The sequence below is a fragment of the Ylistrum balloti genome, unplaced genomic scaffold (assembly GCF_031769215.1).
Source record: "Ylistrum balloti isolate Yb309-2 unplaced genomic scaffold, AGI_CSIRO_Ybal_v1 Utg371360, whole genome shotgun sequence".
Lineage (NCBI taxonomy): Eukaryota > Metazoa > Mollusca > Bivalvia > Pectinida > Pectinidae > Ylistrum > Ylistrum balloti.
The window spans coordinates 879490-892205 of NW_026782721.1; the positions used below are offsets into that span (position 1 = coordinate 879490).

General features: G+C 33.9%; 1 protein-coding gene across 1 annotated transcript in view; it reads left to right on the forward strand.

The window, feature by feature from the left end:
* LOC132562179 (ETS homologous factor-like) overlaps positions 1-6028 on the forward strand; it is a 43031-nt gene extending 37003 nt beyond the window's left edge. Inside the window, exons 4-7 of the mRNA XM_060226911.1 lie at positions 30-236; positions 2506-2805; positions 3056-3254; positions 4192-6028. Coding sequence (XP_060082894.1) covers positions 30-236; positions 2506-2805; positions 3056-3254; positions 4192-4303 — 818 coding nt within the window. The 3' untranslated portion in view covers positions 4304-6028. The remainder of the gene's footprint in view (positions 1-29; positions 237-2505; positions 2806-3055; positions 3255-4191) is intronic.
* The last annotated feature ends 6688 nt before the right edge of the window (positions 6029-12716 follow it).

Sequence of the window (12716 nt, forward strand, 5' to 3'; positions counted from 1 at the left end):
AATTTTCAAAAACAAAACTTTTTTTACAGAATGCGAAACCGATATTCAAGAGCTTTCATCGCCTGGGGATCTTTTGGTACCGTTACCGTTGTGGTCAGAGGGCGATGATAAATACGACGATAATTGCGAAGTAGGACTTGTCGAGTACGAAATTATGGCGTCAGTTGACAATACTGATCCACCTTGTTACCCTCACAGTCCAGGTTCCGTAGGCGATTTGTCTGATTACAGCTCAGGTGAGTTAACACTTTGGTGGTGGTGGTGGAAGGAGTCTCACCACGAATCACTGTTGTAAGAAAATTAATTTGGAAAGTGAAATTTTCTCTATCATGATGAACAGGTGGAGGGGTACATACATGTTGTTGATATGATTTATGAAGACAATACCGACATCAAAATGATAAAACTGGCCAATAAGAACAAAAGGAAAATTTATACGTAGACTCCTGATCTGAACCTGGAGGTCATGAGATAAAGTCGGTTACCAACTCGGTCAGCTACTGTCAAAATTGACTTTATTTGTTATACTGAAATATGGAGTTTTATCATGTTCATTCCTTTTATAATTGATTTCAGAGAAATACGTTCATGATTGGAACATGTAGAAATATATTCATGATTGGGATATAAAGAAATATATTCATGATTGGGACATAGAGAAATATATTCATGATTGGGACATAGAGAAATATATTCATGATTGGGACATATGGAAATATATACATAATTGGGACATATAGAAATATATTCATGATTGGAACATATAGAAATATATTCATGATTGGGACATAGAGAAATATATTCATGATTGGGACATATAGAAATATATTCATGATTGGGACATATGGAAATATATACATAATTGGGACATATAGAAATATATTCATGATTGGAACATATAGAAATATATTCATGATTGGGACATAGAGAAATATATTCATGATTGGGACATAGAGAAATAATTCATGATTGGGACATATGGAAATATATACATGATTGGGACATATAGAAATATATTCATGATTGGGACATATAGAAATATATTCATGATTGGGACATAGAGAAATATATTCATGATTGGGACATAGAGAAATAATTCATGATTGGGACATATGGAAATATATACATAATTGGGACATATAGAAATATATTCATGATTGGAACATATAGAAATATATTCATGATTGGGACATAGAGAAATATATTCATGATTGGGACATATAGAAATATATTCATGATTGGGACATTTGAGGATATGTTCATAATTGGGAAAGATAAAGATCATTACGTTCATGACGAGAAAAGATCAAATTTCATACAAGATTGAAAATGACTGTGAAAAAATAAAATGTTTAGAAGTGATAGAGATAAAGACGATAGGGAAAACTACGGATATGTTCCTGGTTTGAAGAATCATGTTAATGATTTTGAAGGAGAAATATATACTGTTCATGTGTACAGATATGGTCAGGATTAAGAAAGATAGAAATGTTTACTAGGGGAAGATAAAAGATAAATTCATCGTCCGGAAACTTAAAGATAGGATCATCACTGGAGAAATATATTAGACATACGGAAACAAAAAAAAAAATCATAAATTTGTTTTATATGGAGTTTTACAACCACTTCATCCATAAATAGAACAATTTAGAAATGCATGACTTTTCAATCGTGTTAGCGGTGATATAGATTTACATGTAAACAAAAATGTTGTATGTAGGCATTTTTCAAGAAACTCCCAAACAATTAAGGGCTTTTATTATAGAAATCTCAAATAACTTTTAAAAAAAAATTACAAGCATTATGTCACAGCCAAATTTTCATTACAGAATCGCAATGCTGCATCATATTAGAATAACATATTAATAAAAAACGAATTTATGAAAATATCTTGACAGATAAAAAAAAAATATAGAAAAATTACTAAAACCGAAACGTTTCACATGAAAAGAGGATAAGAAAGACAGAAAACAAGTAATGATTGGTATAGCCAAAAACAATAATGATAAAAAACAAAACAAAACAAACCCCTAAGCAAAAATAAATTCTAATAAATAAATAAATTTAAAAGATTATGAATAAAAATATTGAAAAAAAGCATTGTGAAAACCTAGCAACGAATTGTAAACAAAATCATGTTGGCCGTACGTGTACATTGATTTATACTGTTTTCCCAGGAAACAGACATGTACAGGTGGTTTACTGTTAGTCTACTGGACGATAGGGACATGTCGTCACTAAAGGGGCCTACCCTTGGGAAAACTCGTTCATTCATAGATTCATTTGTTTCAACATTTAGGTTTTAATTATTAATTTTTAGTACGCAGAAGACATAGATATATATACATATTTGTGATTAAGTGTCTCAGATCTCGAACGAGCTTATCACGGCCAAACACATGTATCTAAAAACCCTTAAGCGTACAACGTGACGCAAGCAGGAAGTAAATCCAGTAAATCACTTGATTAAGATAAACACAGACACTCACGGGCATTTTATTGTAGACTGCAGTGTGGAACCAGGACTTGAGACGTGCACTCCAGAAACAATGATTGAATTAGGAAAAGTGGACGTTCGCTCACATATGCAGAATGCCATGATGCCAAAGGTGAAGATTGAACCCCAGAACCTGCCGGACGATTCTGTGTTTAAACCATACTATTGCAGCAATGGTTACGAAGACGGCAAACGAGATGTGATGGATTTGGTAGATACGTATGAAGAGGAAGACTGTAGTAGTGATAGCTCCATCAAATCTGTAGACAAAGAAAAACGCAAACGACCAGGCAGGAAGAAAGGACAGAGTGAGTTTCTTTTTCTGTAAATACATATCCAAACTAGATTAAAACACAACAGTTATTATAGATTTAGAATTAATTTTACACTAATTTCTTATATATAGTATGTTTTTCATCATTAACTATGAAGGTTAATTTGCGTACACACACACAAGTTTCATAATTGCTTAGATTATTTGATATTTTTCTCTCAATTAATCTAAACATTTCTCAAAATGACAATAATTTAATTTTCTTGAATGTCCTTGTTTTTTAGCCTCTAGTGTTTATCACCTGTGGGAGTTTATTCGAGATCTTCTCCAGAATCCACAACATTGTCCAAAGATCATTAAGTGGGAGGATGAAGAGGAAGGTATATTCCGTGTCCTAAAATCAACAGAGGTCGCTAAAGAATGGGGGTCAATGAAAAAGAACAAGACAGCAATGACATACGAAAAGTTGAGCAGATCTTTGAGGTAAATACACATGTTAAACACTTAATGTCCGATATTTTACTTTCGCTTTCTATTCCTGGAACAATAATTATTCACCTTTAAACTCTGTAGCTTGTAAGTGCTATCTTTACTATTTGACTTATTAACATCAAATAACACATATTGTGTAATCGAAGGTGTAACAAAACACCCAGTTATATAACCAATCGATCCGCCATTACGTGTATGGTCATATACATTTCCTTATCCACGTGTAACTGTGTATACCTTTGTCGGTGATCACGTGACTTGCTTATCGCACTACTTCCTGGTCTGTCATTTGCTACATGAAAAAGCAGTTGAAAGCTTAATCCATAAAAGTTGAAAGGTCAGCTACTTCAGTAAATAATATTTAATTTACGGTCAGTTCCAACAGCCAATGAACTTCGATTACTAAATTGTTATTTGCATGAAGCCATGCCAGTTTGTCAATTCACTGGGTCATGACTATTAAACATAACAAATAAAATACTGACACGAAAAGAAGTTTCTAGTAACGAACAATAAAATGCCTTTTGTATTCGTTTTAACTCTTTTCTAAATAGTTCTGTAGGAAAAAAGTTTACAGAAGCTTATTAAACTTAGATATAAGCTTATTGTTTGCTGCACCTAATGATGAACACGATCTATATTCTGTGTCATCATCGGACAGATGAAAACAATATATACACTAGTTTTACAGCAGACACCATATCATTTTACAATATTGTTACGGTATATCAATAACGAAATTGAACGGAAAACAACATGTATGTTTGAAAATGTTCTATTTATCACTATATAGCTAGAACATTGTAAAAGAAAACATATCAGGTTATAGCAAACCAATGCTACCTACTGTGTTCCTTCCACTCTAAGATCAGATATCAATATATCAGTTGTCCAAATAACATTAATATGTCAAATTTCGTATTTTTAGATATTCCCGAAAGGAAGGCTACTTTGACGACATCCCGAAAGACAGAGGATTACCGAAGAAGTTGTGCTTTAAGTTTGGTCCAAAGTCGCATGGCTGGAAACGACACACGTGATGGGTCTACTGTGAATTAAAACTTTGTTTCAAAAGTGCCTGTATCAGTGACATATAAATATCCGTTTGTTGACAAAATTTACTTACATTCCTTTCGTGGTACGTTTGTTGGCCATTATCCACCAGCAGTATAGAATGAGTTCTTACACCTATTAGCCTTCATTTTAATGTTTGTAGATGTAACGATAGAGTTCCCAGTGCCTTGACAACGAACCCAGATCTCGATGTAATCGTCACCTCACAGACAATGTTATTATAAACTTTGATCAAGACTTAGTCAAGTGCTAGAAACGACTTGATGACGTTGTGTTAAGAAGGCAGTATAATGAAAGAAGACTAATTTGATGCTCGTTAGTTTGTCTGTTGCTTCCATTGTTGTATACATTGTTCTCATTTGAGAACGTGACATCGATAACTTCGAATGACCAATATTTATATGGCATATGACAGATGGCAGAAATTGTCGGTGAAGCATACTCTTTCGGAACACCTGGTCTTATTCTCCTTCAGGAGTCTCCATGGAATTCTTTCTCTTCTTCATATTTGCTCTAGTTTTGTTGAATTTGAGTTTGGAGTATAATTACGTTGAAATGTTGGTATTTCAATGTTGTTTTTTCTCTATTTTTCTATACAATAAAATAGCGCCTTCCATAAGAACATTTTCTATGTCAGTTTGAAAGAGAAAGGAATTCGTCGGCCACTAATTCTTTGTATATATATATATATTCCATGACTGAGAAGGGTGGAAACGAATGGTGACATTGAGGGTTTAGACCAATTCTGTAGCAGAAAAGAGTTGGCAGTCCATGTGTGCCTGTATGTTCCATTTCTCATAGTGTGTTGAGGTTGGTTGTTTCATATAACAGACGAGTAAAAAGTAAAACTAAGTGTTGTGGCAGCTCTTTGATAGTTTAATGAATGTGATTGAGAGATGTTGGTCTGTTTTATTAGCCCCAACATGTATGTGTGATAAAGAGAGTTTATTGGAAAAAATGTTTGTATATAACTGCAATGTAAATCGAAAATGTATGTTCATTAGTATATGTTTGTATCAGTTTTCATGCTAAAACACCACAATGTTTATGACCTTAAAGGTTTTAGAAAGTCAATAAAACAAAAGTACTGGCAGCCATGTTTGGAAGTCTCGGCGTCCCACGAACTGTACCTAAAATGATAGTACATTACAACTAATAGACGATACAAGATACCCTGGTAGACAACACGTGGTCTTATTTGTTATGTTTTATGCAACTAATCGACCTAGTTATAGATATTTTGTTACAAGTTGATAACTTCTTGTATGTAATATCATCGCTGCTGGCTGTTGCTATCCATTTACTCCGGTTAGTGACAGGTTTTATTGACCCGAATATGTCAATCAAGTGTTTACTGATGTATGGTGGTATACGATAGTGTGTAATATGTACTTATTTTTCACTATTACAAGGTGCAGCAACCTTTGACAAAGATTGGCTTTAGGGACCTGCTGGCTGATATAGAATTCTCGACTTTATAGTGTAATCAGTGGTTAATATGTTGTAAATATTAAATAGTGTAAAACACTGATATATCCGTCTATGTGTATTTGTCGTAATGTCATTTTTACAAATGATTCATGCTGAAGAGACTTCGACCGTTAAATCGATCGATTTTTGCCGAAATCAATCAAACGTTATATGAAATATTAATTATAATTTGTTTTTTTAATAAATACATTTTATCAAGATGTTCCTATGTGTGTGATATATAACGAAACCGTAAGCGACTTTGTATTTTTGTATAATGTACTATATAAGAAAGTCCTAACAAGGATAGAGTCCGTACATAAAGGGCTGTAATAGTTAATTGGACAACTATGTGTATGACAGGCGCTATAACGAAGCTCTAACAAGGACAGAGTCAGGCTATAAAGGGCTGTAATAGTTAATTGGACAACTATGTGTATGACAGGCGCTATTACGAAGCTCTAACAAGGACAGAGTCAGGCTATAAAGGGCTGTAATAGTTAATTGGACAACTATGTGTATGACAGGCGCTATAACGAAGCTCTAACAAGGACAGAGTCAGGCTATAAAGGGCTGTAATAGTTAATTGGACAACTATGTGTATGGCAGGCGCTATAACGAAGCTCTAACAAGGACAGAGTCAGGCTATAAAGGGCTGTAGAAGTTAACTGCACAACCATGTGTACGACAGGCGATATAACGAAGCTCTAACAAGGATGGAGTCATGATATAAAGGGCTGTAAAAGTTAACTGCACAACCATGTGTACGACAGGCGATATAACGAAGCTCTAACAAGGATGGAGTCATGATATAAAGGGCTGTAGAAGTTAACTGCACAACTATGTGTACGACAGGCGATATAACGAAGTTCTAACAAGGACAGAGTCAGGTTATAAAGGACTGTAAAATTTTATTGAACAACTATGTGTATGATAGGCGATATAACGAAGTTCTAACAAGGACAGAGTCAGGTTATAAAGGACTGTTAAATTTTATTGAACAACTATGTGTATGATAGGCGATATAACGAAGTCCTAACACGGATAGAATCAGGATATAAAGGGCTGTAGAAGTTAACTGAACAACCATGTGTACGACAGGCGATATAACGAAGCTCTAATGAGGATGGAGTCAGGATATAAATGGATGTAAAATGTGAACTGGACAACTGTGTGTACGATAGGCGATATAACGAAGTTCCAACAAGGACAGAGTCAGGACGTAAAGGGCTGTAAAGATGATCTGGACAACGATGTGTATGATAGGCGATATAACGAAATTCTAACAAGGATAGAGCCAGGACATAAATGGCTATAAAAGTTAATTGGACTACTATGCTTTTGATAGGATAATCCAAACATAGGAAGATAACAATTACCTAGATCAGTAGTAACAGATATGAAATGTTTTTGTCTCTTAAATAATGAGTCATGCACAGCCAAGAATGAACAAGTTTTGTTGTTAAATTGTTGATATTATCATTATAATGTATAGACTCACCGAAACATGTAACATTGCAGTAATTCTTTAATGTACAGGTAATCACAGGTTGACGAGGAAGTCACCTTACATACTTATATAACATTGAACACATACTCTACACGTATAAATAGCCATACAGTAGATATAACATATATTCATCTTTTATCTGATGTAAGTAGAATCATATATCTAACTGTAAGATCGGAGACGTGATGTTTACTGGGAACTCTTGTGAATAATAAATATGGATGGTAGTCAGTGCAGATCATGACGTCAGTTTAGATTTTGTTTTTGTTGAAAGATTGGTATTTAAGCAACCGCTGATACTTAACAAAACACACTTATGTGAATATCACATTTGATTTATTTTTAGAGTTATAGTTCTTAGACTTAACTGAATTATACAGCTGTTTCTTCCATTTAGGACACGTCAGTGATGTTAAATGCCTAAATTTTGAAGCGTAGGAGATGACTGAAGAAAAGACAAAGTGATCGAAAAAAATGAAGATGGGACGATGGGCTTGCCCCATAATTCAATATAATTCGTTTTTTTATACATCTGATAATTTACGAACAACGGCATTACATGTACATGTGTATATTTTGAACCGTGCCACTATGCGAATGAGTTAAAAGATGGCATGCAGGTTTTGACAAAACCGGAGGCTAAAAGTCAGCCATTAATGTCTAGATCCTACAATCTCGTTGAATGTACAAAAGGCTCCTTCCCCGAACACCAACTCTGCCAACTTGAAAGGAATGTGTTTATGGTGTGTTCCCTGAACGCATACATGTCTAGAACAATAGGTAGAAACATCAAAGGGAGGGTAATTATAGTCTATATCATACATGTATTATATTTACCTGAGATATTTTACCTGTGGATCTACCTGTGTTACCTGTATTAACCTGTGATAACTTGCAGAAAGAAAACTAAGATATCAATATGAAGTTCAATATTTATTAACTTTTCTTATGATAATATTACAATTGATTAAATTTAAAATACATTTAATATAAAGAAAGAACACAAAGATGCCAATATTTATGAATATATTCTATCATAATAGCACAATTACCTTTAAATAACATGTAACTTCAACTAAAATATCAAGTTCAACATGTATGAATATATTCTATCATAATATTACAATTAACTTTAAACTCAAATCAAATCTAAAAGGTACAATATTTTGATCTAAAGAAAGATCAATGTACAACATATCAGCACATAACTAAAGACATATATACAGCACTAGGAAATGTTAAATATATGCAGCACTACTACAAAAACTTATAAATATACAGCACCAGGAAATGACAAATATATGCAACATGACTATGAATACTAATAAATACACTGCACTTATATGTCACACTATTAGAAACTGATTGATGTTACAGCACTAACGGCATATACGAGACACTAAAGACTGATAAGTGATAACACTAATTCAATGATGAATATATAGCACTGACATAAATATCTGCAACAATGACACAACGTACAAAGTCATTCGTTTTGCTCAGAGCAAGTCTAGGCAAGACATTTCAACCCAAGTGAAGAAGCTCAGATGCTGCATCAGCGTACGCAATGATGTCTATGGTGTTGCTCTCCAGTCTCTGTTTCAGCAGGGCAAGGCGGGTGTCAATGTTTCTGTACCTCTTGGGTCGGGGTCGTCTGGTTCCACCGGCGCGTCGTTGGAGTCTTGCAATTTCGTTGGTAGCCTGAATGTCTTTGAATGTCTGGATGATCTCGAAGATGTTTGGATGGGCGTGTTGCACAATCTTCTTCAGCTTCCCGTGCCAGGCTTCTAGGTGGTTGGTGGTACGTGGTCCATCGTTGTCGTAGTGGTTCCAAACTGGTCGGTCTCCATCCACCCATTGGTCAACAACATAGTCCGTGAATGGTGTCACGTCAGCTGGTAGGTCGGCGTACTCAATGTCCTGTAGTGCGTGAAACCAGACATCCTCAACTTGCTGCTCAGGTACCAGAGGTAGGACTGCTGCACGGCGAACCAGTCTCCTGATGTCTTCGTTGTCCCGGTATGGAAGCTGTAGTCCAGTCATCAGTGCCTTTCTCCAGACCCATTGGGTGTAGTGGAAGAAGCAGCCCTTGATATTTACCTTTCTCCTCGAGATGATCTAATTCTGTACAAGTAACCATTATATGATAAGTTGTTACCCCCAAGTCTATTTCTAATGAACTTAAAATTTAACTGAGCGTTAGCCATGATTGGGAATTGAAACACTAGAAGATTTGTTGAATGATAGCAAAGTAAATTATACCAATGTGAAAAATGTGGGAGCTTATATAGATAAACTGCATGAATAGCTTGGATACTCACCTCAAAGTGTCATGTCATCTGTAGCTTTGGTCCTATTAACTGAGTTCATCAGTTTTTTAATTGATCTTTGAGAGGTGAACAGTTTTAGATCAATTAATTTATTTAGCAAACATCATTTGAATATAAAATTTACTATACAAACACTTTTTAAAGAAAATAATCAAAATAATCATATCAAGCAGTTATTGTGATTTGAATAAATGAAATTGAATGCATGCATAATTGTGCATAAATTAAAAAATATTAAAACAAAATTGTACACAATTTATATCCTTCATCTTGTAAATTGAACATTTCTTAAATAATTTGTTTAAAGTTTATATATATAATCCATACAATTGTAATTTTTCACTTTAAATAAGTCTATTATACACTATATGTCCTCATCTGTAATTTCCCACCCTAAAATCAGGATGCCTGTACACTCACAGGTAAATACAGGTAACTTGTACAGGTAAATATAACTACCTACACAAGGAAACAGACTATAATCACTGTGTAAACATATCACCCAAGACATGTTTTTAAAATGTATGCGTTCGGGGATACAGCCGTGTTTATATAGGGAATCCTTTGAAGCTGAAGTTATAGTCTATTTTAGATAAGAATGCCAACTGATTTTGTAAATAAGATACCCACAAATCAAGAATGAAATAGATAAAGTTTCTATTTGTATTCATTAATTGTAACGCAATGTTTAACATATAAAAGTATTACAAAATAGTTATTAAATATTAATATTTGATATTATTATTCATTACTTAATTGCTATCATGTAAGATTATGTTTAATTAATAAATAAAATTCATTAAGTCACATTGACATATTGGTGTCAGCAATTAAATTGAATTCATATTCATACATGTAATAGGGAATCAATATGCGCATTTTAGCACTAAAATAAACTATTATTTAGAATAAACTCCTAAATGAAGCTGAATTAAAACTGACTCGTTATCTATGGCAATACATTATCCACTTTATCGAGATATTATTTCCATTTGCAACTTTTGATAGTCAAGTACTTGAAAAGTCTCTACTAGAAAACACAAAACACCCTATCCAGGTTGGAAAAGCTCGGATGCTGAATCAGCATAGCTCATCAGGTCGATCGTTCCAGTCTGATAACGTTCCTTAAAGGTGGCCAGGCGTCTGTAAATGTTGGTGTATTTCTTGTTCCGGGGTTGAATGGTGCCTCTTGCATCTCTCGGAATCTGGCTGATGTCATTCATGCTCTGTATGTCCTTAAGCGACTGGATGATGGTGTAGATGTTGGGGGTGGGAATGCAATTCCTTCTTCAGTCTCCAGAATGTCCTGTTGCCGTTCCTTCGAATCTGTCTGTAGATGGATCCATTATGTCCGCCTCTTCTGTTGGTGATGAACTTAACGTTGATCTGAGGGTTAGCCATCCTTTACTTGTATCAAACCACAAAGATACGTAATAATATCACTCAAATTAAACACACCTTACACTAAGCTGAAAAAGTACAAGCTTAACTAATATATATGACAAAAGTTATGATAATTTACACTAAACTGAAAAAGTACAAGATTACCTAATATATCACTATGAGAAAATTAAAACCTAAAATCATCATGAATACACTGAATAAAAATCTGACACCGAATTGCAAATTGAAATGGGAACAAACTTTTCAAAAACAATTTGACTGGGAACTGGTTTGGGATAACATAGAATTAACATTTACGACAACACAGATGAAGGAATTGCAATGGAAATGTATACACAACGTCATTTATACTGAAGTAAAAATAAGTAAATTTAGTAATTCAGACGGAAAATGTCATTTTTGTAAGACAGAATTAGAGGATATTTTACATCTTTTCTTCTCGTGTAACGTTGTAAAATCTGTCCTTATTCAATGCAGAAATAAAATATTTGTGAAGTTCCCAAGTTTTAGGAATGAACTTTTGACTCCAGAAATATTAGCTCTGGGCTATCTGGAAAAAGGTATCTTTTCTATTTTATTTAATAGTGCGCTAATTGCATTCAAATGGACAATGTGGAAATGTAGAAATGATATAAAACATAATAGTATTAAATATAGTATCAATCAAATGCAGAAGAAAGTTCAATCAGTAATAGTTAGCAATCTAATTTTATATGTAAAGTCCAATAAAAAGAAAACATTGCCTATTGAATATGCACAAAATATACTTAATAAGATACTAGATCAATGAAAGAGGCATTCTTTTATTACAAGTTAAATGTCAAGCTATGTTTAAACATATATATTGAATAAACAACTCATTTGTAAAGAACAGGATTACAATTAAAAGTATAAAACGAGCACTGTGATGAAGAGAGAAAAAAAAGAGTTGATGTGACGTGATTTGAGAAGTTCCAAAACATGTAATATAACACTTGTTAATTCTCTTATGCTTCTGTTGTGTAGTTAAAAAATTAGACTAATTATCATATATCATATATGTCTATGATTAGGATCTGTTATGTATACCGTTCTTTTGTGTATCTTAATATTTGTGACTTGTAACCGATGATAACGCAATCTGTCTGTCGTCCGCATGTTTATCGTTTCATTTTTCATGGAAGGCCGTATGTGATTTATCTGTGTGTCTGTGAGTATGTCAGTCTATGTGTCTGTCTGTGTATGTTAGGGTGTGTGTGTCAGGATGTCTGTCTGTGTGGCTGTATGTTTATTTGACTGTTATGTGTTTGCTAGTGTGGCTGTCTATGTTTATGATTGTGTGCATGTCTGTCTGTCTGTTTCTCTGATTGTCGGTGTGTCAGGGTGTGTCTGTCTGTGTGTCTGACTGCCTACATTTCTGTCTCTCTGTCTCCTTGTGTTGTCTGTGTCTTTGACTTTATGGCTGTCTATCTGTCTCAGTATTTACTTTGTATATTGGTCCTGTTAAAGTTTGAGTTAATTAATGCTAATATATTAGAATGAACGTAGACATTTAAAGAACGTCACGCTTATAACATTCTGAATGAACGTAGACATTCGAAGAACGTCACGCTGAACGTCATGCTGATACTATTCTGAGTGCTAAAAAAAAAAAAAAAAAAAAGATTACCTAATATATATGTGTGA